This window comes from Platichthys flesus, chromosome 24 (genome assembly GCF_949316205.1).
Source record: "Platichthys flesus chromosome 24, fPlaFle2.1, whole genome shotgun sequence".
NCBI classification, from domain to species: Eukaryota; Metazoa; Chordata; class Actinopteri; order Pleuronectiformes; family Pleuronectidae; genus Platichthys; species Platichthys flesus.
Genome location: NC_084968.1, coordinates 1,156,732 through 1,180,719, shown reverse-complemented (window position 1 = coordinate 1,180,719; position 23,988 = coordinate 1,156,732). Strand labels below are relative to the sequence as shown.

Here is a 23,988-nt window from a genome sequence, read left to right as displayed (position 1 = left end):
GACGTAGTTCGTAGTAAATATTCGTCGAGCCACCCAGGAGGGGGCAGCATGGTGCGGGCAGTCGCTTGGAAATCGAACAAAGGTAAACATTACATAATGGAAAACTTGCCACAGTGAAAACTCACTGGAAACCGTCCTGAATAAAAGATGTTTCATCAATATGGCCTCCTGGGTTTGCTGCACACACATGCGTCATATATTCAACACACAATTAAATAAAATATGGTTAGAGACAATACTTTTGATAATATCATACAGTATAAACCCACGTGTTATAATCGCTAATGGCTCAAATAAAAATAAAACCCCACTTTCGTTCAGAGCAGGTTCACAGTATGACAATATGGTGTCTGTATTCAAGAATATTCCTTTTGCTGCCTTCATTGCTGTCGGATATTTCCCCACCATGTTTGAACTTCAGATACAAATTAGACATTCTTTTACAACGTAATTGGATTTAGCTGATGCTAAAGTTACAGGGATACATACAAAATATAGTTGTGTTAAATAAGAATAACTGGTGTTTTTATGTGTATGCGCTTGAGCAAAGTCCGTTTGGACTGATTGAAGGTGAGATTTCGGAGGCCCAGCGGAGACTCTGAAGGCGTCTCAGCCCGACATGTTTTCCGCCCTCCTCCTCCTCGTCAGTCCGCCTTGTTTCCAACCATCGCTGTCTTTCTCCCAGTGCTCAGCCACTGATCAAGGTGAACACCCGAGTCCCGCTCCTAGGGAATTTTTGAGGAAAGTCAGACGACGTATAACACCTTCGAGGGACAGTCCAACCATCCGAACAGCAACGACAGTCATTTGTCTCTAAAACCACAGCAAAATGGACCCGATGACTCAGTCCGCCCAGATAACATCGTCGCAAGGGCTTGCCGATGGGCAAAATTCCGCTGCCAAAGAGTCTAAGCTGTCCGGTAAGAAATAACCTGACGTTACGTCGCAAGCTAAGTGTCAATGCTAATAGCAACGTAACGTTTTTGACATTAATCGCTGCTCAACCACATATATATTTATATGCTTCGTGTTTACTTACAGGCATGTTATCAGGTTAGCTCCATAGATAGAAATGTGGCTAATGAATAATTTTACTCGTTTTGTCTGTTGGCCCGTGCGTGGTTGTTTCAAATAGTTTCGGCTATAAAGAGAAACACCTGTGGTAGCGAACATATCCGGACACACGGCTACCGACCATGCTCTTTAACGGTGGGTCTCTGGGATCTGCCCCCCCGCATGTGGCTCTAACGCCAAAGCAACCCCCCCTTTTAATGAACCTGACAAATTCGACCATGTCGCCTTGCTAACAGGCGAGAGGCACAGCCAGTGGCCGATGTGTCGGAGCAGAAGGTGAGACACGTTACTCAACAATACAGTCGGCCATGAATTGTGGGACTGGTCTCGTTTGCTAATGAGCGGCGTTAACGTTGCTGAAATAAGGAGGCTGCTTTGGACATGTTTCCAGAATACGTGCAGTTCACACGCTTTTCGTGTTAGCCGGATTGAAGCGTGTCGCAGCCACCGCTCATGTCGCCGACGTGTGTTCACGTGCTCGTCGAGTTGTGTGTGTTTCTAAGCGCAGGATCCTAAAAATGACAGTTTTGACAGTGGCCCTCTGGTGTGACAAAGCGTCACCGGCGCGGCGCTGCAGTGCAGATGCATTGTTACTGGGCAACTGCCAGTGAAGGGAGGACCTCTTAAAGGCGCATTGCCCCTTTTTTTTCTTCTTTTTTTTGTGTCGTCTTCATCGTAGTAACCGAACAAAGCATCAGGAGCATCATGAGCTTCACCGCCGTCATTTATTTCTCTCTCATAACCCATCATGTTCCCTGATGTAGTTTATGCAGTTTGTCAAGTTATAGGCTAGACGAGCCTTATCAAAACAAAGGACCATATTGACAGGGAGTGGCAGCTTGGCCATCTGTGTGTGTCTGTGTCTGTGTGCACGCGTGCGTGTGTGTTTAGATTTAAGCTATCTGATTGGACTCCATGGCTCAATCAGCCACCACACAAGAGCCATTTGAAAATCCTTGGAAGCCATGTTCAGTTCATGAAAAGGATTAAAAGGTTTAAGGAATTATGGCACATGTGTTTGTGGGCGTCAGCTGAGTATGGCAGGGTGTGGCATATTATGCTCTAGGGGAGTTTGAACTTGGTTTCGAAATTATTATCGCTAAGGTGGGGACAGGAATATTAGATAGGAGTCCACTAGGAATCCACTGGGATACAAACATCATCCCAGTGCATTAATCTGTGCAGTGGTCATGAGATGTATGATATGATCACAAAATGATCTTATAGTCAGAATGTTTCATGAGATTTGTTTCTGAACATTCTGGTGTCTCGATAATACAGAGTTGATGATGTCACACACTTTTGCCAGGTTAACTGAGGGGTGGATGTAAAAAACTAACAAGATAGCCATATATGTAGTGTGGATGTAGCTTCATGGCTAATAGTTAAATGGCTAGGACATTGACCATTTTGAAAAATAATCCTCATATAATTTATGACCATTATCATTATCACAGTATTATAATTTATATTATTGTTACAATATTCAATTACAATGCTCTCCTCGCTCTCACGTCTTCCTTTTCTTTGACCTTCAACCTTTGTCACATTTCAGTCGGTTTTAGCTCATCATCTGTGACAGTTTTAGTCCCTGGTCGATATCTGCCGGAAAGATGTAGGGAGATGCTAAGAACTCGTTTCCAGTCCCCATGTATTAATTTCCTCTGTAGGAGCAGAACATGCGGCCTTCAGAAACTACTGCAGGTTAAACTGGACCAACCAAACACTTTTATAGCAAGCTGATTCACTCTGACTCACTGGAGACGGATTCCAACAGTCACTAGCCTAGCAACCTAATAATGCTACAAACAGCCAGTATCTGTCCATTAGTGACAACTTACATTTTTAAAACCTAAGCTTCAAAGAGATGGAAGAATATATTCAGTTCAGCTGCTGCACAGAAATGCTTTTGTTCTACTCCCAATGTTGGGAAAGCCCCGATTGTAACATGATGATACTGTTACTGTGCATTAAAAATCATATTTCATTATTTCAATTCATATTTGCTTTTTCCAGGTGAGAATTGCATCAAAATTAACCAATAAATTCCAGGCAGGTACTTTGTAGCCTTTGCGAATAATAATTGCAAATATACATTTGTCAGTTTATTAGGAACACCTAGCTAAACTAATGCTGTCTAGTGTACCAAAGTCTTGCAATAAATCCTCTTAATGAAGGTTCAAATGTTAAGCTTTCAGTGAAATTGTCTTAGAGGTGTGTTGTGATTTTAGGATTTAATGTGTGGTTCTGTTAAGCTTAATACAGACATGTACGTTATTTAGCCTACCTTCATTAATATAAATGGTCTGGACTAAAACATAAAAGACCTGTACACCACAGTGGATTTCGGCTTTATGTAGCAGTAGCTTGTGTCTTGGTTTTTCATTCACAAATTTGATACCAAGATTTAAAAACCACAAATGTACAGATTTAATTCCCCAAATTTCTATCCCTCTCCTTGATCATTAATGTTCAGTACCAGTCTCACCCTTGAAAAGAAAGTATTGATTAACCCAGAGAATGTACTGTATACGTTCCTGAATGATTGCCACATTATAGATGTAGTTTTGCTCCTTATAGTGATTGTGTTTATCATAGAAATCTATCTATAGCTACAAGGTTCATCTCTTAGTCTTTGGACGTCACACATATAAGAAGACCTGCTCCGCCCTTTGCAGCTTCTTACCGCAGATGAGTCCCATTTCACTTGACTCGCACACTGATGAGTGACACTAGTCACAAAGGAAGTGGCACACTTCATGATGAGGACCTAATTTCGCAAACTACATTGCAGCACATTTTCAGAGGAACTTGGCCATGGAACCAATTCATTTGATGCAGCATTATATGTAATTTCACAATCAGAAACATATTTTTTTTTGTCCATACTTTCAACATATCAAACTAGTCTCACTCCCTCACTCAACATTAAGTCTGAGCTCACTGTTTTTCAACTTACGTAACAACGGTCTCTGTTGTCATGTTTCTTAATATAGTCAGACTAACCTTTTATTTTTAGGCATCAAACCCCAAGTTACATTCTGTTAATGTTCAGTGTTCAGAGAATAAAGCAGTAGAACAATGTTATATCCCTCAGTTTTGTATACATTACATTCTGTCATTTTAATGAGGGAACATATTTAAATTTCTGTAGTTGGTGACGCTCCAGTAAGTGAGAAATGCACAGCTACATTAATAAACACGCACATTCCTCCTAAAGCTGTAGCCAGGCTGGAAAAAGTTGGTCCAATGCATTGATTTGATTTTTTTGACTATTCTCTTATCATTACCATCCGGGTTGTTAAAGGAACTAATTTCACCAAGCCTAAAGGATCTTGATTCACAGATTAAGATGGGTGCTCACTATAAAGCACTTGAAGGTGAAACTTACAAGCAACGCTTCCAAGAACACCGAGTTCTTTCAGCCTCCCCCTCTCTCCGCTTGCCTTTCCAAGTCGACCCCCCTCCCTCTTCTCCCTGCTGGAGCAGACTATATCACAGAGGTCAGCAGGGCAATCAGATAGCCCTCAGGGTTGGGTAGGATAGCTTCAGCCAGGGCAGAAATGGCAAGCACAGCCTTGGACCCAACCTGAACCATCTCTTCAAATAAGACGAAAGCGTTGGAAGCCCGCAACCAAAGTTATGGCCTTTCTTTCCTATCTTTGCTCAAGAGTGTGATCTTTCATCTTGAGAGCATTTTGTCTTCATTTCATGTTCAGAGTAAAAATTAACTCCTCTAAACTGTGTCTGCACAAATGTCCTAAACTTCAGTTTGACTCCTTTTCACAGGCCTGTGCACTCGCCAAACTTCTACTCTCCCTCTACATGCCCTGAACTCTGCAGTTACTCTAGTATTTTCTTCAGAGGTGCTAGTGTGAATGCAAATTCACTTTATCCCCCTGGCCACTTACGTCTGTAGCAACCCAGGAGAAGTCGATGTTACGACACAGCAGGGGAGCACCCGCTGGCAGTTCATATGACTGTATACTGATACTCACTCATTGCTTACTTAGTACCACATGACAGGACAATTGCTATAATCTCTATAAACTTTTATCTTCTCTGCCACCGCGTCATTCAGGATAGATTCATGAGTCAACGTGACATGAAGATAGTTGAGGTCTAAATCAGGCCAGCTGACCACATCATGTGTCTCCAAGATGTCCCCTGTCAGATTTGAGTAATGTGGAATGATATTTGTTAGGATTTAAGAATTTCCTCAGTTTTATCAGTAATTTACACTTTCCGTACTTGCAGAGATATTACGTAAAACTTCTACTGTCTACTTTTCCTATTTATAAACCCTGACATTTTGTAAGTTGGAAAACGTCGTCATCCATTTGATTATTTGTTGCCTAGCCATGGAGTTTGAATAATTAATCATAGCATAATCAACACCTGAAAGCCAATCTTATCCTCATACGCCCACGGATCCCATGATCCAATCTGGCCAGTGATCTTCTGAATCTGGTTAAACAATGGACACCTGTAAGGGACGCTGTCAGAAGTAAAGCAAGCGTAGCATTCTGTTGACTGGAATTTTGACGGGATAATTTTTACAAAAAGTCCCAGAGAGAGAGTAAAGTTGGAGTAAACAGAGGCAGCCTGACTATGAGGAGAAGTAAAGCACAGGAAATGAATGTAGACACACCGTTTTCAGCAGGAACAGAGCAAATCGTTGTTCAAGGAGGGTTTCGAGTGAAAGCGTTCCAAAATGTGGACATGAAATGAAGAAGCAATGCTCTCAAAGTGAACGACCACGCTCTTGAATAAGAATAAGATATAAACTCCATGCAAATTGGTAAAGGTGAATTCAATTCCCATCTGCAAATGTCAGCTTTAAACGTAGAGGAGCTGTTATTTGGAGTATAGACTGACTACATGAAGGCAGTCTTAATGGGCCATTCACACAAAAAGCTGGGACAGCTACAGCTGCTATTCACTGTGAACGAGACCTGGCTTTACGGCCCTGAGCTCAATTGGCACAACTTAATTCAAATTTCCCCAAGCGACAGCAAGACCAGAGCCAATCGTGATCATGTTGATTCCAGCAGGAGCTGTAGCATAGTTTTTTCCTACTCCACTAAATTAAGTAATTGTATTTAACGTCAAACAAAATAGAGAAAGAACTGATCCCTCCAGTCTCCCAGCTCTCTCACTGTAGTAGGAGGTATAGACACCAAAAGTTAAGTTATTAAACTGGTCCCAGTTCCCCAAAAAACCCACTCCTATCGCCCATCTCTTACATTTGGTTGGTGGTCTTTGAAAGTAGATTTTCTATTTGTTGTTGCCATACAAAAGTTAACAATTGCATTTTGTCTGTTCTAGTCTGTTTCTGATAACGGAATTTGATGATTTGATGATTCATTTTACCTCTCGATTCCAGATCTCTCTCTTTTTCTAAATTGCCGCAGCAAGTTCATAACTACGGCTACACTTCAATTAAGTCTATGCTGACAATGATTGTTATTCCATATGCAACTGTTGTATGTGAGAGCAGAACTACGACCCATCTGAAGATATCCAGTGAACGTCCATCATGTAAGCAACTTTGGTCCGGACTATCTCCGCAGTTTGTCTTTACAACATGAACAACGTAGCAGGAGGTTCTCTGCACAAATCCTCCACAGGACTCAGGCGATGGCCGGTGCATCATGCAGAGGCAGGGCGTCATGTATTAAATCTGCTGAGGAGACCACATGTTTACACTGGCATCAGCTCTTATCACCACAAGCTGCCTTGACATCTAGAGAACAGGGTGGTTCCCCACCAATAATCAATTTCTCCTCCATTGCAGAATGCAGTTTTGCAATGCCTGGCATTACCCCATGCTCAATTAGCAGCCGATGTAGTGATATATATAAATTAATCGTCTACTCTCTTCTGCTGTGTTGAAAACTTGGGTTATGTCATCTTTGGATCAGTATGTTGGTGCATGTTGGTTTTTCTTCCACAGCTTGAACTTTAGTCAGATTCCAACAGAGCGCATAGTGTATTTTAAAAAGACCTATTCATATAATTGTTATTTCCATATTTTGCTATATATAATGTTATGCTCATATTATGCTTATTTTGACCTATGTTAATATCCAAATATAGTTTTTTTGGATGGTTTCATATCCAGATCTAATGTCAAAGGTTTCTTGTTAACTATCACATGGCACTATGCTTAAAAAGTGAAGGTGTGGTGTGTTGAGAGAGTATCAGCTGTATGATTCTGACAGAAGGAATGTTGCCCTGCAAGGGCACAGCAACCCCAACCTGCTCGGCCTGTACCAACTCCACTTTAGATGATTGGAAGGGAGATGCCACACCTCCCTGAGTAAACCTGAACTTTCCCACATCTTCAGTGAACATCCAGACAGACGTAAGTCATGCCTTTTTTAAACAAGGCAAGGGGCGGCGTGTGTGAGGGTGTGCTGTCCATGTACCAGTGAGAAAGCGAAATACTATCTGAGAAGTCAGGCAGGACGAACGGGCTTGCATCCACACTGGGAATGGATGCCAGATGACATTATGTTGCATTGCAGCAAAAGTTCAACCATATTCAATTACTTTGCTGCATGATGCAGTCATTTTGGATGGCCCGCCAGCTTCATCTGCTCACTTCTCCCTTTAAAAATCAATGAGAAGGAAAGAGCGGTCTAAATCATGACCCAGACTAGCTTCACATTAATATGTTTTAAAATGATCTCCCTCCAGACTAGCGTGTTAGCTACACATCACAAATAATCCTAATCCACACTAACAGACCTGAAAATGCATTATCATGGGACCATTCACATACTCTTGTCATGTACCTGCATGCTGAAACAGAAGGAATGTTCTACTCTGCAGCTGGTTGCTTACTTGCAGAACAAGCCACAAACTAGAAACAGCAATGGTGAAAAGTAAGAGCAGGTACGAGGTGGAACTGTCACTGAAAGTAAGTGTTGGCAATGCCTTGCATTCACTACTGGTAGTTGAGTCTTTGACTGATAAGACCGATTCAAGAAGCAAGCGTTGTTGTCTATGTCATTATTTCCAAAAGGCTTCATTTCTGGGAATCAGACTCCAGACTAGTGTGGACACCAGGTGTAAATGTAGCAAATGTTAAACATTTATAAACTAAAACACTTTAGTATGAAGTGTCACTTCCTCTTATCCCTGACAGAGGCTGAAACATGAAACGTTAAAGGATGTACAGTTACAAGAACAGAAGTACAATCTGAGCAGTTTTACATGTATACAAGTTGAACTAAACTGAAATTAATGCAGTTTGATATATTCTTTACATTCAACTAATTATACAAATTTTTCTTAGAGACTTTGTTTAAGAGGTGTTGACATAACCATGATCCTCCAGGAGGCTGCTATTCGTGGTGGTAGATCTGTGTGTGAGGTGCAGCCCTCTTAACACAGACTCTCCACACGATTCTGGAGACACTTTGTAAGGATTTTGCAAGAACATTAGTGATGTCCACTGCTGTAGTGCTATATGGTCTGATTGGAAATCTATTTTTGTTCTAAAGGTGTTTGATGGGGTTGAGGTCAGTGCTCCATGCATACCAGTCATTCTTTGGATAAAGGCATGAGTTAAACGATATGTAATAGTGCAACAAACAGGAGAAACCAGTCTCTTCTTTGCCTTGACCGAAAGGATAATCAAACGCATACTAGTTTAAGTTATCATTGTTTGTTTTAGCATTAAGATTTTCCTCAATGGGAATTTAGAGGCCTCGCCCAAACAGCCCCAGACCAAAAGTATGTGGACAGGTGTGTTGAGTAAGACTGCCCACATACTTCTTGGATTGTACTTTACATAAACTGGTTGTGCCCTGCTTCTTTCTTTAGAACAAACATGATCTTTGTAAGAGGTACTGAAGAACAAATTATGGTCTTTTTGTAGTAGTTGTAGTTAAACTGTTGGAGCAAAGTGAGAAATGCTTTTGCCTGCTTCTTACGGATAAGGTCTTCTTGGTCTTACCTTCATAGCAAATATAAGTGCATGTATTAAAGTTGGTGTACTTTAAATGAAGTTAACAATGAGAGAGTGCATGGGCATCTGTTAACTTCTACGTAAAAATAGAGTTGTTAAGGATGGATAAGTTAACCTCTTATTGAATGCCTTTATTTCCATGGTTGCAGTGGTTAGGAGTTATTTTTCTTCTTCTAGAATGATCATTCTTCTGTCCTTTTTATTTTTTCAGATTCCTTTCTTTCCTCTTCGCCTGTATCTCTCATTCAGTCTCCTCAAGGCAAGTGTATGGTTCTCTTACGCTGCTAGCCTGTTCTTCCTCTATCCTTTACTCTCACGCTGGCCTGCTGCTATGCGCTACTTCATCCCTCTTTCAAGTGCCCCTCTCCTGCTTGTATCAGTCTATTTTTATTTAACAATAAAAAATAAAAAGGACCTGCACAAAAACCAGCAACATGATGAACTCCAGCTCTAACTCTAGCTCGTTTCCTAGCTCGACCGGTCTTTACCTGCCCTTCCTCCTTCAAAATTAGTCATGTACCACCCATCTGGATCAGACACTGCTGACCCTCAGATGCTGGACTAATTGTTTGTTAGCAGGGCAGCATACCTCCTGTTTAAAGTGACATATGGCATTGGTAATTTTCTTCTCCACCCCACCCCTGCTGCCAGGTCATGCTACACACTGCTATGTTTAGACTATTCTAATGGCTGCAGGAGCTGAAACCGCAGAGTGTCTACAGATATTTACACACATGATAGATTTTGAATAATATGCCTCGGTTGCCTTGGAAGTGATCTATCAAATTGGCAAACATCCCTAGCTGTCTACAGGGAAACCCCTATAACTCTGATTTAGAGGTCACTGCAGCTTATTCTCGCTGATCTCAGGATCTTTACAGACGCCAAGAATTAAACCTGTAAAACAATGCCTCTGCAGCTGTAAGCAATTTGATCCATTTCAGCCGGCTCCGCCTGCTAACGAGCATTATTTAGGTCAGCAGCCCTCACTGTCGGTTCAAGATAATCCCAAGATTGCCACCTTATTTTAAGAAAGAAGAGAAGTTCAAGTTCACATTGTGCACACAAGAGCAGAAACCTAAAAATGGATCAGGTTGATGTCCTGAGGGGATGGTGCTACCTTCTTCCTGGCCTAGTATCCAAGCTACCCTCTGTCAGCCTTCTTAGCAACCAGGTCCCAGAGGATGAGTGGCACTGAAGATACCATCCACCGCCCAGTGGCCTGGGCCTAGCATTTCCTGTGGCTGTTCACTCGCCCTCCACCCCACAATCTGCTTTTAGCTTTCTAGGCTTTGTGCATGTCTCATATCCTTGCTTCAAGCATTCAAAAGTAGGTTTTTTTTTCATTAGTTTGTGTAGACTTGCGTGGGACTAAATGGTAGCCAATACTGTGAAATTAGTGCTTGTTAAATTAGAATAGCGTCAATGGGCCACAATGTATTTTAATCAAATTTAACAGTTCCACACTTAAAAAATAAATCTGTGAATCTCTACCTATTACGAGCACATCACAATATCCAGGCCACATACATAATCGTAAAACTCCAGTTACTCCAGAAAGCGGATAACATACATCAGGCTAAGAAAACCTCATAGGCCTAAATTAGGAGATGGTACATTGGGAATTTGTCTACAGAGCTAAAGGACTCCAGCACTGTTGGCAAGATTGAAGGTCCATTCATGTGACCTAGTTTGAACAAGGCATTGTATTGTGGTGTAGGGTAGGAGGCAGTGCTATCCAAGATAAAATTGACCAGTCAGTTGGGCACTAGTATAAAAGTCTGTCTATACATGGTCAGGGAAGGGTAGAGGTCATGGTATTGTGCAGACATGGTTAATATTCTAACACTTCAAGTAAAAAATTATCTAGACAAAGTCAGCCAATCTCTATTTGTCATTTGTAGGTGGAGGTTGAGTGTTGATATATTGTGATGGGTGTTTGAAATGGGAGATCATTGGTGCTGAAAAGGATCATGTGATCGTTGGAACAGTTGCATAGAAAATATTATGGAACTGTGGCTGCCAGTATGGCGGGGGGACGCCTTGCCATCAGAGTGATTATAAAATCCTTCTCAACTTTGTGAGTAAATAGTGTTTAAATGACCTCAATGTGCACAGGAGCAGGAGTATTATCTAACTCTTATGCATATGTTTCACAAATTTGCCATCAGATTATTACATGTTTTTGTCGATTTTATAATGGACAGTTAACCAACACTAATTATGTATCAAGTAACTGACCAATACATCAAGTAACTGGCAAAAAAAATTAGTGCAACTCTTTAGTTTTGGGTATAAGTTTTTGAGATTCATCATTTTCTTTAATGTTATGTTTGTATGTGCAGAACTCGAAATTTTGGAATTTGAATAAAACTGCATTTTTGTAGACACAGACATTTGAATCTCAGCTATTGGCTGGCAGGTTTATTGGCCATCCAATCATTAGACTGCATCATTTCCTGATGGTTAAGCCCTTAAATGAACTGACAGTAAATTCTCGGTTGGGTGTGTATATGTGTGCAGGTCTGTATTTAATTTATAGTGAAATGTACAGCCTCTCTTTAATCAGAACTATTGTAGGTATCTGTGTTAGAGAGTAGTGGCAATTTGTTGTCTGGTCACTTTTTGTGGTCAGACAAGTATGCAGAATGCACTGAGGATATGTGGTTTGCTCAGTCTGTGCGTCAAGAAAGTGTTAAAAGAGTTGATGTAATTTTGTCTCGTTGGCATTCATTCAAAATCTGATTTGATGGAATGGGCCTGAACGTGTGTGTGAAGGTCAGGAGTTGGTCTGGATATATTGAATGCAAATAGTTGTGAAATGGGAGGCGATCCACTGGTCAAGTATTACCTTTAAAAAAACAATGTACATCCAGATAAAGGTATTGTTTTAGAAGACAGAAGTAAACATTTTTATAGTCCATCGAATAATTTAGTTTTTTACAACATTATATTTAAGATTAGTTGGGTTTCCTGGGTCAACCAATACAGTCTGACATTCCTCTTGACAAGGGTTAGACACAGATTAGTCCCAACGGTTTCAAACTACGCTGTAGACTGGAGTCTGCTTACGGAAAGAAGCAGAGTGACAGAGTTATCTTGACACACGTGACATGGATTTACTGTCCATTTCATTCATCAAGTTTTTCAGTTTTCTGTAAAGTGAATGTATTAGTCTCAGTGACTGCAACTTTTGGTGGACAAACTTAAAAAATGTAGGCCTATAATACCAATACATATATAACCATATAAATACTTGAGGCTGATGCCAAAGTTCAGATGACGTGAAATTTAAGAGAAGAATGCAGACTTGAGGATATTGCACATCACATAAAAGTGCCAAAATAATTGTAGCTATGTATCTAAAGAGAAGGGCGGTCAAATCAACTTTTTCAAACTTGATTAAATCTGGAGAATTTATTAATGAATTACATTAAATTAAATAATCAAATCAAATAATCATTATCAAAAATATACTGCCGTCAGGCCTGCAAGTTCATAGTAAGTTATACAGACTTGATATACAGGTTGCAACTGATGAGCAGTGGCCATAGCCACACATGGTAATTAACAATAACTCTTGGTCAGTGAGTTTTTATTTCCTTTGCTGCTTCATTTGATCATCCAATAAATTAAGATATCATAAGTGCTTCTTGATGGTAACTTTGTGTATTACTTTAAAGCGGCATGCAAAAAGTGAAGATCCCATCTATTTCATGAATCAGCCTTACTTTATCATAATGCAATGCATGATTGCTTGGGCTGCAACAATAATGTCCCGTTGAATAGTAGAAGTGCATACGATTTTGGTGACTGTGACTTGTATGACCTTCCCTCCTTTTTCCTCTTCGCTTTGATTCTTAATGCATGCTGATGCAGACAAAAGAGTTGTCATGGGCTCTGAAAAGCCCTGTGAAAGTGTAGCGACATCCCTTCGCTTTCCTTCTCAACCCGGCTCATTCACACCTGGTCACTATGCGAGTGAAGCGGGGCCAGCAGATGGACAGCCGGATTCACCAATAAAGACGTCTCCAGTTTCTGAGAGAATAAAGGCACTGGAAGCTCTTGCTGCCAAAAAGAAGGAACCCGACTTTAGAAATGAGGGAGGTTTCTCTCACTTCAGAGATCGGCACTATGAAAAGTCTCCCACGGACATACAGAAATCTCCCAATGAGGCCCAAAAATCTCCCAATGATACCCCAAAATCTCCCACTGAGATAATAGATCCAACTAACCAGAAAAAAGGAGGGTCTGTTGATAAGGAGTCACCGGAATCTCCTTTTGAAGAACTTGGAGATTTAAGACAAGTGACTGAATTTGAAGAAACAGAAGTGTGGATGAAGGCTCATTTACCACCTGTGCCAGACCTTGATGCTGTAGATCTAATCAAAGATACCCTGGTTTCCAAAACTGTTACATCCAAAGAGAAGGAGGAGACTGACATAGTTTTACCCGATGCTCCTGCTACCTTTGCTGGTGTCCCAGATGCTTTCATGGATTCTCCTATTGTAACTTCAGGACTGAAGGATGAGCTGAAGGATGAGCTAAGTGATGCACATAAGCAAGAGTTGGAGCCAGCGTTTGACCTTAGTTTTTTGCCAACAGCCTACATGTGGGATCAACAGGAAAAATCAGCCGTCCAGGTTCAAGCAAATCTTGATTCAGAGCTTCCCGCATCACCTGCTCCTCCTGCAGGCTTTGAATCCCCATCTCCTCCTGTCTCCCCACTCATTGAGATGAAGGCTAAACAGAATGTTTTGCATGAAAAGAAAACCACTTGGAACAGAGATCTGGAGCGACCAGAAGCAAGTGAAGCAGACAGCTCAGGAGAATCGGATGAGACCGTCATTGAAGATGGTGTCATCGTCCCTGCATCTGTTCCCATTGCATCTTCTGATCCAGCATTTTCAAATGATCCCACCACTGCCCCTGCCTCGACAGCACCTTCTCTCCCCACTGAGGAAAAGGGGACCCCTCCACCAAAGTCAGAGAGGAAGTTAATGCAGGTTCCAACAATCAATGTTATTGAGACAGATGAGCCAAATTACAGTGAAGAGGAAATGGAAATGGAGCTTGAAGTAGATGAAGATGAGGATTATGAAGTTGTGAAAGATTCAACTAGAGAGGCTCCCAAAACCCCAGAACCAGAGTACAGTGAAAATGAACAAACCAAAACACGCCCCTTAGAAACTGAATTCATCGAAGGCTACTCTCCTCCATCCTCACCTGTGGACTCTGATGTTGAATACAGTCCTAAACACAAGATTCTTAAATCTCTTCCAGAAGCGTACCATCAGGAGTCTAAATCTGTGCCAGAGGCCCCACCCGATCCAACTGTTTCAAAGGACTCGGAAACAGACTTTTCCCAAGCACATTTCCCAAAGTCACAGAGTACTTTTAATAAAGTAAATGATGAACCCTTAGCTTTCATAGTCCCAAAAGAAGAAGTGGACTTCCCAAACAATGATGACGAATGGTCAGATGAAGCACATGATATGCTGGTTAAATCTTGCAGCATAAATCTTGCATCCAAGGAATCCGTTCCGTCCATCCAGTCCGAATTGGATTTGAGTAGCAACACAGCTGTAAAAGAAGTTTGCGTGGAAGTAGCTTCCCACACTAGCACCAGCTTAATTCAAGATGAGATGTATGACAGAGAGTCTTTTGATTACGATTATGATCGATCCTCACCTGTGGATGAGAAGTTTCTTACTGATCCTTCTAAAATCCACATTCCAACACTGATTTCAAGCCCTGCACAAAGTGATGTTCTGGAGAACAAACAGGACTCTCAAACTCTGGATGACTTCACTTCACTGAATTATTGTGGGATAATAAGCAGCACCAATGAGCCAGATTTCAATAAGATAAAGACCACGGATGATGTTTCAGATAATATTGCAAATGGAAACTCTCTCCAGCATGACATGAAACCAGGTGTCCTCGAACCTGAGGCAACACAGATCCTAGAGAGCATTGACCCTGACAGCACAGTTTTGGAGCGTACAGATAGCTTTGTGGAGTTCATGAGAGAGTGCCTGAAATCTAGGCAGGAAGAAGAACCTGACAACCAGCAACAAAGTGTTCTCTCCGAGTCCAATTTCTGTGAAACTGGTTGGTCTATCTCCCAGTCCCTACCAACCATGGTGAATGATCTTGCACAAGAAGAACTTACCATCAGTGCTCTCAAAGAGCTGGGCAGCAGTCAAGAGGAGGATGAGTTGGCATCTCTTCAGTCTAAGTTTCCTGATCAGGAAAAAGCTAATTCCAATGCTACTGTTATAGAACAGTCTTCCGATACATCAGTTCCTACCCCTCCGTGTTCCAAAAGTGAACATGCAATGGACAGCACATACTCCAAAGAGGTGGAAGCCATTGATGAATGGGTAGCTGAAGCCTGTCATCTTGCTGAGCATGTCTTGACAGCGATACTAACCCACTTATCAGGTAACGCCCCTTCTTTTAGGGCAGTAGGCCTTCTAAGCTGATGCAGTCACCTCAATAGAATCCCTTTTCTCACTTGCACCTTGTAACTGCCTGCTCCTTTTCAAGATGATTTAATTTTTTCATATATTGTATTTGTATAGAAATGTTTTTAGGCCAGAAGAAAAAAATAGCTACCTGATGATTGCAGGAGGATTGATTTTTTTATTTTTGTTTGCCATTCTCTACTTTTGACCTAGGGTAGCCTGAAGTGTAGGCCTTAGTATGCTTCAAACAACCAATTTTGGGAGCTGTCACATCATCCATCTTTATATTTGATCTATAGTTCAAATGCATCCTAAGTACAAAAGTCATAAATGTTTAATCTAATAATGGCTTAAAAATAAATACACCGTACATTAACAGGGACGTATAGTAGAATGGGGGGAAAATTTGTGTGTGAAAGACTTGCATATCGTGCCTTTTTGAAAACCTCTACAGATGTTTGACAACTCCCTACAGAGTTTAGATGTTACTCATTCTGTCATTTGTCCAAACCACCTAGAAGTTGTAGCAAAATTGGAGAATTAATTTCTTTTGAAGCTTCAGTGAGGACATTTCAGCGCAGTTTGGAATGCAATAACGCAGCCCATATTTGCTATTAGGGCAAATTTTATTACAACATGATGGAACATGTTCAGCATTGAATGCCAAAATGCAGTGAAATGGAGCACTTACGTAGCTAGATCCGGTGTGCCTATGTCATAATGTATTAATGCCTGATACATCAAGGAATACTGGATACAGCTCATCCACCTTTTAAGCTTGCATGTAATGCTGAATAGCTTCTCAAAGTTTCCGATAGAAATTATATCATTGGATGTGATATTGCCTACCCTCAGTCAGATAATACTGTGTAAAGTTTTTATTTGCATTTGCACCTAAGGGGCCTGCAATACACAAATATTCCTCTTGAAATATATCTTACTGGACAGGATGCTGAAGCTGAAGACAGTGCAGTGATTATTGCAATCAAAGCAAAGGGTAGTGTGCTATATTGACACTAAGGCAGCTTATGTTCCAGTGATTCCCATTCATTTTAAGCCTATGACCCTCTTCTGCCCTCTGTCCATTACAGCTGGGCAGGGGTCCATAGAAAGAGTGGGTGGGGGATTCAATATGGTGGCCTGGTGTTGGCTTGCAAGAACCTTGGAAGTCATGTGTTACAGTCAATCTTCAGTCTCAGGTTTCTGTCTTTGTGCAACTGTCCACAGTACACTTGGTGATTAAAAGACATGGTACATAAACCAAGTGATGCAAAAGTAATCTCCCTTAAACAAGATAATTTATTTATAAGGGACTTCCTGGTTAAATAAAGATTAAACACAACAAAATAAAATAAAGTAATCTAGAATAACCTTTTGATAATGCTCTCACTCTTCTTCACTATAGACGTGAGAGCTGATTTAAACCATTCTAATAATTTTTTGTATATACGCTTCACTTCAAGTTGTGAAGGTCAGAATCCTGGAATGTGTTAACCCCCTTTCACACTGAACTAAGAAAAACCCACTGACACCACTGCTTTTTTTTCTTCGTCGAGAAAGGGTTTAGTGTGCTTTATTTTCAGGTCAAATAATTCAAATTAACAGCAATATAATGGAAACAATGAAGTGCTGTTGTACCATCTGTAACTTCTCGGACTATTTGCCATCTCAGTAACTGCTGGAACATCTTTCAGTCAGTGTTGTACTGTAACATAGTAATCCGTCTATTCTGTTCTCGTTCGATTACAAACCTTGGTTTTGGGCAGCTTTGTGACATCATTGTGACTCACCAGAAATTCAAAGTCAAACTGTTTTACTGGCAAAGGGAAAGGAATCAATTGTCTTTTTTTGATGGATAAGGCCTCATTAACTAAACTGCATAGACATAGACTCTTAAAGGGTGTTATATTTCAGGAGTAAATACTCCTGCCAGTCCGGCAGTACCCTCCCCTTTCTGCAAACATGATCTCCATTCCACACGCACACAGACCCAGAGGTTGGTATGCAGACAGTAATCCTAACACATTCAGTGATACGTCTCCATCTGTGTTGAATATGTTAACTTGGATCTGGCCTGGTAAACAACAGTGCAGAGTGCTAGTGCTGCAGTAAAGGTGTGCTGAAAAAGCATAAAATGCTATGTATCAGACATTTAAGTATCAAAATCGGTCATATTCATTGTTCTGTGAAGCCTCTTAACAATGCACAAAATCTTTAGAATCTTTACTCAAACTGATGAGCTCTGTTTTATGTGTGCTCAATAGAGGGGCATGCGTTTTCGTGTCCTCCCCCTCCAGCCATGAGTTTGTTCTATTTAAATGCTTCACTGCAGTGCTGCTCCTCAGTAGGATATTAGGCGGGGTACAAGGTGTGTTCATTTCAGTTGGTTTGCTGCTCGTCATGCAGGACGCTTACTGATTATTTTCTGACCAAAGTAGCACCTTTTAAAACATCCACTACAACATTCCGGTTGTGAAATCCCTATCGTTTTAAGCTAAAGGCGTTCTGACTTTTCTTTGTTGACTTACTAATCACAGCCTTGTTGTCAGTGCTTCAAAGATTAGTGGAATTTAGGCCATTTTTGATTAAGTGGTATCCGACTCCCATTAAGCTGCCTGACATGAACCGGTAAATATTTTTTTGTTGTGGCTGTTATCTGTTTTTTAGTAACCCTAACACTAAGCTTATATTTGGGTTTGTAAAGTGAAAAATAGAGCAAGGTTTGAACAGGCTTACTTGTTACTTGACGTAATCTTACAGCTTGTAACTCCTGCTGAACAGTTTGTAGTAATGCAGCTTATTATAAGTCTGTGCTACTTACAATTGCTTTTTTAGCGTATCAACTTTGGTCTCATGACCTCTGGATTCTAGACCTTGTACACATTTTGGAATATAGTAGGTGGATTTACAAATTCCGCATATTTACTGGGTTGACATTCAACTGCTCTATGGTTGAGCTGGAAACAAAGTTGATGTAATGTTTCAATCTGACAGCAGCAATGTGAGTGGTTTTCTCACCTTGCACTGCAGGGATGTGTGTGTTCTCCCAGCATGCTTTGCTGCGGGCACCCACAGGGAGGCAGCTGGAACTCGATGCCCCTTGTTCAAGATCTCCTCTCGTGTCCCTCTTTCTCTCACCCTGTATCTCTCTCGGCCTGCTTTCGCTGTGTTGTGTTCCTCTCTTAAAGCTGCACTCACAACCACAGGCCTGAGAGGAGACAGGCACCAAGGTACCAACAGTTAAGGCATTCTGAACCACACTGGAATTGAAGATTAGTTGTACTTGTCCTATTTATATTACCTGTATGTTAGTCTGTTTGTGGATTGCATATCTTGCAAACTGTTTGTCTTATCTGCATTCCACTTGACAAGTGTCTCTTGTGATTCAGAAACTTTTAGCACACTCATTCGAGAAGCAATTGAGCTGAATTTCTAAATTGGTTCAGAACAAACTCAGGATAACTCTTAATTCAAATTTATAAAAGTTACAAAATGAAAATTCAGTAATTATAGACAGTGAAGAAACAACTCCGGTTTCTTAGTAGGTCATAGTTGATCAAAAGTGAGCAGGCACATCATTTTAACTTGACCACAGAAAGACAATGAAATTAAGTAGTCTTGAGTCAATGTTATTCATTGATCTATATGACTTTTGATATTTATATAGGGGAGGTGTCTTTTACTTAGCTGGGCAAACTTTAATAAATTCTGTCTTTTTGTATTTACAGTAAGTGCAAAAAAAAACACATCATTTGTATTTTGTATCACAAAAGATATTGCAAGATTTAGCTAAGGAATAACACGATACAGCTGTTCAAAATCGGAATTGTCAAATAGATTTCCATTTTCCTGTGGTGTGTCGGTGGGTCCTTTTTGTAACGTGTGTTCCCATTAAACTAGCTGCAGCACCGAGGCCTGAACCGTCCCTGAGGCATCAGCCCACGTGGCTTCTCCACCAATTTGACACAAGGCTTTTTTAAATACCCCCATTTTCCCTACGCAGGGGGAAGGAGTGACAGCCCAGCATTACATAACCGCCTTGTATAGAGGCTATTACTTCTGCACGCAGAACTTCTCACAGGACATGCATGCAAACACCAAGTGGCATCTACAGCTATGTGCCTCTCTGTTATTCTTGGCCACAGACACCCAAGGATATTTATGGCGCATATAAGTTTGACATTTTACTGGCCCAGAACTGCACTGTAGTGGGCCTAATTGACTTTTTTTCAACAAGGTCAATCATTTAGTGTTTACTGATTTGCTCCTGTTTAGGTTGATGTCAAATCTAAACCTGCTCCATGTTTAGTAATAATCATAAAAAAAATTTAGCAACTTTAATTCCATCGAGACATGTCAAACTCTATCTTGTGTTTTTTTTTTCATGCATAATGCTTCCATCAGTGGAACACAATATTAACAAGCCTTTCAACTCTCCTCTTCATTGTGTTTGATAGGAAATAGCTACATAAAGTGTTTTGCATACATTCTCAAAGACAATAACTTAATATTGGTCATCCTAGGAATAGAAGTTTTTCAAATTTGTTTTTCTATCAAATGTGATCCATCAAAGTGCTTTAAAATATTGTTCTAATATGCTCCATCTAAATCATTACATGGAAAAGATTTGGATGTGCTTGTAGTTTATCTTTTTACTTTAAACAGGTTTCATGATATTTCAGTGTAGGCCTGTCAAACAAACACCAGTCTTACCTTCTCTCTTCATCTCCACAGTGAAGGATCTGATCCACTGGCGAGACCCCAAGAAGTCGGGCGTGGTGTTCGGTCTGTCCATGCTGATGCTGCTGTCCCTGGCAGCCTTCAGTGTCATCAGCGTGGCTTCCTACCTGCTACTGGCCCTGCTCTGTGTCACCATCACCTTCCGCATCTACAAGTCTGTGGTCCAGGCCGTGCAGAAGTCTAGCGATGGACACCCCTTCAAGTAAGACCAAGTAGAAGCCATCAATACTGCTGTCTTTTGAATCTGACCTTTTCTCACTTGTTGTCTGGGAGCTTTGATTGAATTGGTATTTCACTCATAATTCTTATCTGACCACTGAAACGGATAATTTGATGATCAGGTGAGACTCCATGTGATCCTTCTAGCAGGAATTATACAATTAACTCTGTTTTTGAACTAGTTTTTGAAAAACAACTTCCACTGCATGGAATAAAAAAGCATGAAAGATTGATTGCGATAAAACTAGTTTCAGTGAGCCATGTTACTGCCTTGCTCTGCCACATGGCTTAAACCACTGCTTCACATAGGCCACCAAAGCCACTTTAGTGCCTAGAGGAAGGCTTCATAAAGGTACAAAACTGAGCCCTCCTAATATTCCATCTGAACATTTAATCCAACTGATACAGAGAATTACAGAATGGAACATGATGTATTATTATGGAAAACACATGATGCGTCCACGGTACAAATTTAATTAACCTATTAACCCAACATTATATTCATAAATTGAGGGAAATGCCCATCTTAAGTTTCCAGAGCACGAACCAAAGACGTCACATCACAAAGATACGTTCTGCACCCTTTTCCAGTTACATGAATGTAATTACCATAAATGGTCAGATAACAGCCTGTGTTGAGGTACTGGCAGTATTAAATAAGAGCTGTAACAAAAAAAATGGAAGCTGGAGTTATCTGCGCAGCTCACATGATACATAATGAACAGTTATTTTACAGTTTCTGCTTCAATGAAAATTGTTGATATCTACTTATTATTTAAAGTTGCTCCTACTTTATAATGTTTTTTTCTAATTGCTTTTAATCTACTGTCTGTGAAACTTGATTGTTTTTGCATTTATTTAAAATTAAAGTTGCACCAGGCTTACGAAAGGTTTTTAATGTGAAATATCTGTTTCAATATCAAGTTTTATAGATGGCAATTTAACAGCCAACAATCGGTAATGGTAAAGAAGCAGCGAGAGGAAATAATTTGTGAAATTCAGTAAGTGTCACAGAAGAGAAAGAAATACCTGCCAGAAAGTGAGTCTTGAAAACAAGACATTTCTTTATATGACTAAGTCATTAATGAGCCATTGGTCTTGATCCTATTAACCTCCTTTTAGCTTTTTATCATTAATTTGTGCCAAGTGGTAGAAATTATAATTCTGAAAGGAAATGTTATGGTTTCCTGTTTGAATATTTATTTTTGCCACAGGCTGGTTATGCACGTTTCTCTGCTGCACTTTCACTTAGCCTAATTTTGTGCTAACCTTCCCCTCCTCCTCCCTCTCCGCAGGACGCTGATGGATAAGGATGTCAGCATCCCCCCAGAGACCTTCCGCAAGCACGTGGACTCCAGTCTGACCTACATCAACCGAGCCCTAAAGCAGATGAGCCGCCTCTTTCTGGTCGAGGACCTTGTGGACTCCCTAAAGGTGAGCAGCCGCAGCTGCCCGCTGTCATCCTTTATTATGATCATTTAAATGACTTATAATGTATGTTACCAGGTATCTATTTCCACTCTGCTCAAACATACTCCTCTCCTGGGAGAATTTTTTTTTTAACTCTGATTAGCTCAGTATTCACTCAACATGAGGGGCGAGTCAGTCAGTTAATAGGACTCCGACTCCGTCTTCTAAGACTCGCCAGCCGTCCTCCGGTTCTTAGCGACTCCCCCCCCCCGCCCTAGCAAATAATCGATTAATTGTTCTATAACGTTATGAATTTTGGAACATGAAAACTCCTTTAAAGTCCCATCCCTAATGATAATTAAATTAAATTATTTTAAAGAAGGTGTGGACATGTTTCACTATGTAGGAAAAACGTATCTAATGCTACAAGGTCAACAAAAAAGGAGCAAAGTAAAGTTATCATTCAGTTTGTGTTTGGTCTTTGCTAGTGGGAGCCGGTTGAAGCTATGATGTAATACAGATCTAATAACATGTAGATCAAAGTGCAAATGTAAAATGATTACCATCAAATGTCAGCCTCAGCCCCTTCTGTAGCTTACCTGAACACATGTTGTTACCTGCTCAAGAATGTTTGTCTTAATTTGAAGGAGATGTTTCGACCTGTTGTCGAAAATGTGTTTAGATTTTCGTTTAGTTCAATTTAATACACTACACGCGTGCCAGAGAGTTTTTGATTTGTTAGCTTTCTACTCCTGTCCCTACTGATCAAAATTAATTTGGTGGATTGAGGCAATAGTGACATTTGCTCAATGTGACTGACCCTAGGATTCACAACTATCTTACTTACCATAGAGAATTTCCTCCAAACCGTACCAAAGGTGCTGGTTTTGGGGTTGTTAGACCACATATTGGAAACTGTTCCCCACTCAAGTCTTTCCCTTCCTGACGGCAACCACCGGCATTAGAGGTGATACTAAATGACTCTGGTTTGAACTTATTCTGTAGTAGATTTACTTTTAAGGGTGATTCTCCTGCTGTTTCATTAATTATTGATCTTCAGTTGGGACGCATGCCTGACATTATACTCTAAGTAATAATAATTATACCATATTGATGAACTATCCAAACCCAGAGGAAGCAAAACCCCAAATCATGAAGCTTTCTCCACTGAACAGTAGCTGAATGTTTCAACAGTTCAGTTTTAGTTCCAACAGGCCTCTTAAAATTTCCCAGCAGTGTTGCAGAGAGTCGAGCTGCTCTTAAGCAAACTTCAGGTGTTTCTGAAGAACAGCTCTGTGTTTGCTCTGTGGTGTCGATACGGACAATTTGCTCCATGCATAAATAATGAGGAAATTAATGCAAGAGTAGTTTTTGTGTTTGTGTTGTCCACTCTCCTAGATTGAACATGTATGGATGGATCTGATGAGTTTGAAATCTCCAATCAATGCTGTTATTTTACTTTGTTTTGGTTACTCAGCTTTACAGTTTGCTTTGCCTCTACACCAGTAAGAGGATGAGGCCCCAAAATTAGTTTGTCCCTGTTATTTACCACATGATTTAATCATTTTCAGTGTGATATCAGTAAAATTAAGAAGTATGTTTGTGTCCTGGAAATACTTCACCCTGTGTGCTCCTTTGTTTGCTCTCCTCTCCTCAGCTGGCTGTGGTCATGTGGCTGCTGACCTACGTAGGAGCTGTTTTCAATGGAATCACCATTCTGATCCTGGGTAAGCACCGTGGGAACCAGAAAACATGCCACATTCACCATGCCGCAGAAAAAGTGCATGTTTATGCTTTTTCCCAAATACTCACATCGAAAATAATTCATATTTCTAAGTTTAAAGTTATCACTTCTGTAAACTCCTGTAACTAATAGGGCCTCACGATATATGGAAACTAGCAGATATTATTGTGAGACCATAATAACCTTGGGTATTGTAGTGAGGCCACCATACTCATTCGCTCTTATGGTCCAAGTGATTGGATAGATCATAGGCAGTAGATTACTGTATATATGGGGTGATGACCAGATAACCACAGTGAACCATCCCATAATGGATTGCACACATCAGGACAGCAAAGCTCTCTCTGAGGTCG

The 23,988-nt window shown here is 40.6% G+C and overlaps 1 protein-coding gene across 3 annotated transcripts in view; it reads left to right on the top strand.

Annotated features, from left to right (window-relative positions):
• Window positions 1-619: 619 nt before the first annotated feature.
• The window catches only part of rtn3 (reticulon 3), a 28,337-nt gene continuing 4,968 nt past the window's right edge, over window positions 620-23,988 (top strand). Inside the window, exons 1-6 of one of the 3 annotated variants that reach the window (XM_062384468.1) lie at window positions 620-920; window positions 9,264-9,311; window positions 12,932-15,499; window positions 20,257-20,464; window positions 21,777-21,915; window positions 23,549-23,618. In XM_062384468.1, coding sequence (XP_062240452.1) covers window positions 830-920; window positions 9,264-9,311; window positions 12,932-15,499; window positions 20,257-20,464; window positions 21,777-21,915; window positions 23,549-23,618 — 3,124 coding nt within the window. In that variant the 5' untranslated portion in view covers window positions 620-829. The remainder of the gene's footprint in view (window positions 921-9,263; window positions 9,312-12,931; window positions 15,500-20,256; window positions 20,465-21,776; window positions 21,916-23,548; window positions 23,619-23,988) is intronic. The other 2 variants (XM_062384466.1, XM_062384467.1) reach the window with 2 other exon arrangements.